This window comes from Lipotes vexillifer, unplaced genomic scaffold (genome assembly GCF_000442215.2).
Source record: "Lipotes vexillifer unplaced genomic scaffold, Lipotes_vexillifer_v1.1 scaffold591, whole genome shotgun sequence".
Lineage (NCBI taxonomy): Eukaryota > Metazoa > Chordata > Mammalia > Artiodactyla > Lipotidae > Lipotes > Lipotes vexillifer.
Genome location: NW_006791954.1, coordinates 773,882 through 774,745, shown reverse-complemented (window position 1 = coordinate 774,745; position 864 = coordinate 773,882). Strand labels below are relative to the sequence as shown.

At 61.3% G+C, this 864-nt stretch overlaps 1 protein-coding gene across 1 annotated transcript in view; it reads left to right on the top strand.

The window, feature by feature from the left end:
- Positions 1-658, top strand: part of TMEM92 (transmembrane protein 92) — a 4,346-nt gene extending 3,688 nt beyond the window's left edge. Inside the window, 3 exon segments of the mRNA XM_007465064.1 lie at positions 110-290; positions 292-306; positions 545-658. Of these exon segments, the coding sequence (XP_007465126.1) occupies positions 110-290; positions 292-306; positions 545-658 (310 nt within the window).
- Positions 659-864: the final 206 nt, after the last annotated feature.

Genomic DNA, 864 nt, shown 5'->3' with positions numbered 1-864 from the left:
GGACTGGACTGGACTGCCTGCTGAGGGGTGGGTGTAGGTCAGGGGAGGGAGGGAGGTGCAGCGGGGATGGCTGGAGACTCAGGCTGACGTTGGTGGTTCCTTACCCCAGGATCTTTGTCGTTGTCTTTCTGATCATCATACCCCTCTTGTGCGTCTGTGGCCTGGCTAAGCGCTTCTGTCGCAACTGCAGAAAGTCGGAGCAGGACCCCCCAACGGGTCATGAGGGGCCCCCAGAACGGCCCCCCATTTCTCCCGCAGACAGGGTCACAGCATCCATTTGTGAGCCCCCACCCCCCCTACAGCGAGGTTGGTATCCACCCCAACCCCTGCCCTGTCCCTCGGCTCTCTGTGCCTCCCCATTCAGATTTTTAGAGCAACGGGGGCAGTGGAGGGTGTCCTTACGCCAAGCCTTTGGGACCTAGGGAGGGCTCTGCAACCAGCGTCGGGTCACCCTTCTCCCTGGTAAACATGCCACCACCAGCATATGGGTGGCAGTGGCCAGTGGCAGGCCCTAAGAAGTCTCTGTCCCCTCCTTTCCCTGCAGATTATCCTGAAGGCCGTCGTGGATCTGCCTCCCGTGGAGCCACCCCCTCCCTACAGCTTCAGGCCTGAAGAACACGCAGGGGTGCACAGCGGCATCGACAACCCCACCTTCTGAGCCACCTCCCGCCTGGAACCTTGTCATCAGCTGCCTCCTCCCCAGGGCCTCCTGGATCAAGCCAGAGACTCGCCCCCGCCCGTCGTGCCAGACCTCTGGCCATTCTTGGCTTTAACTTATTGCTTTTCCTACCCCGGTTCCACGCCAGTTGCTTCTCTTGTCCCAAGGGCTGGTCTGGAGTGACATGTCCACCCCTCCCTCACCCG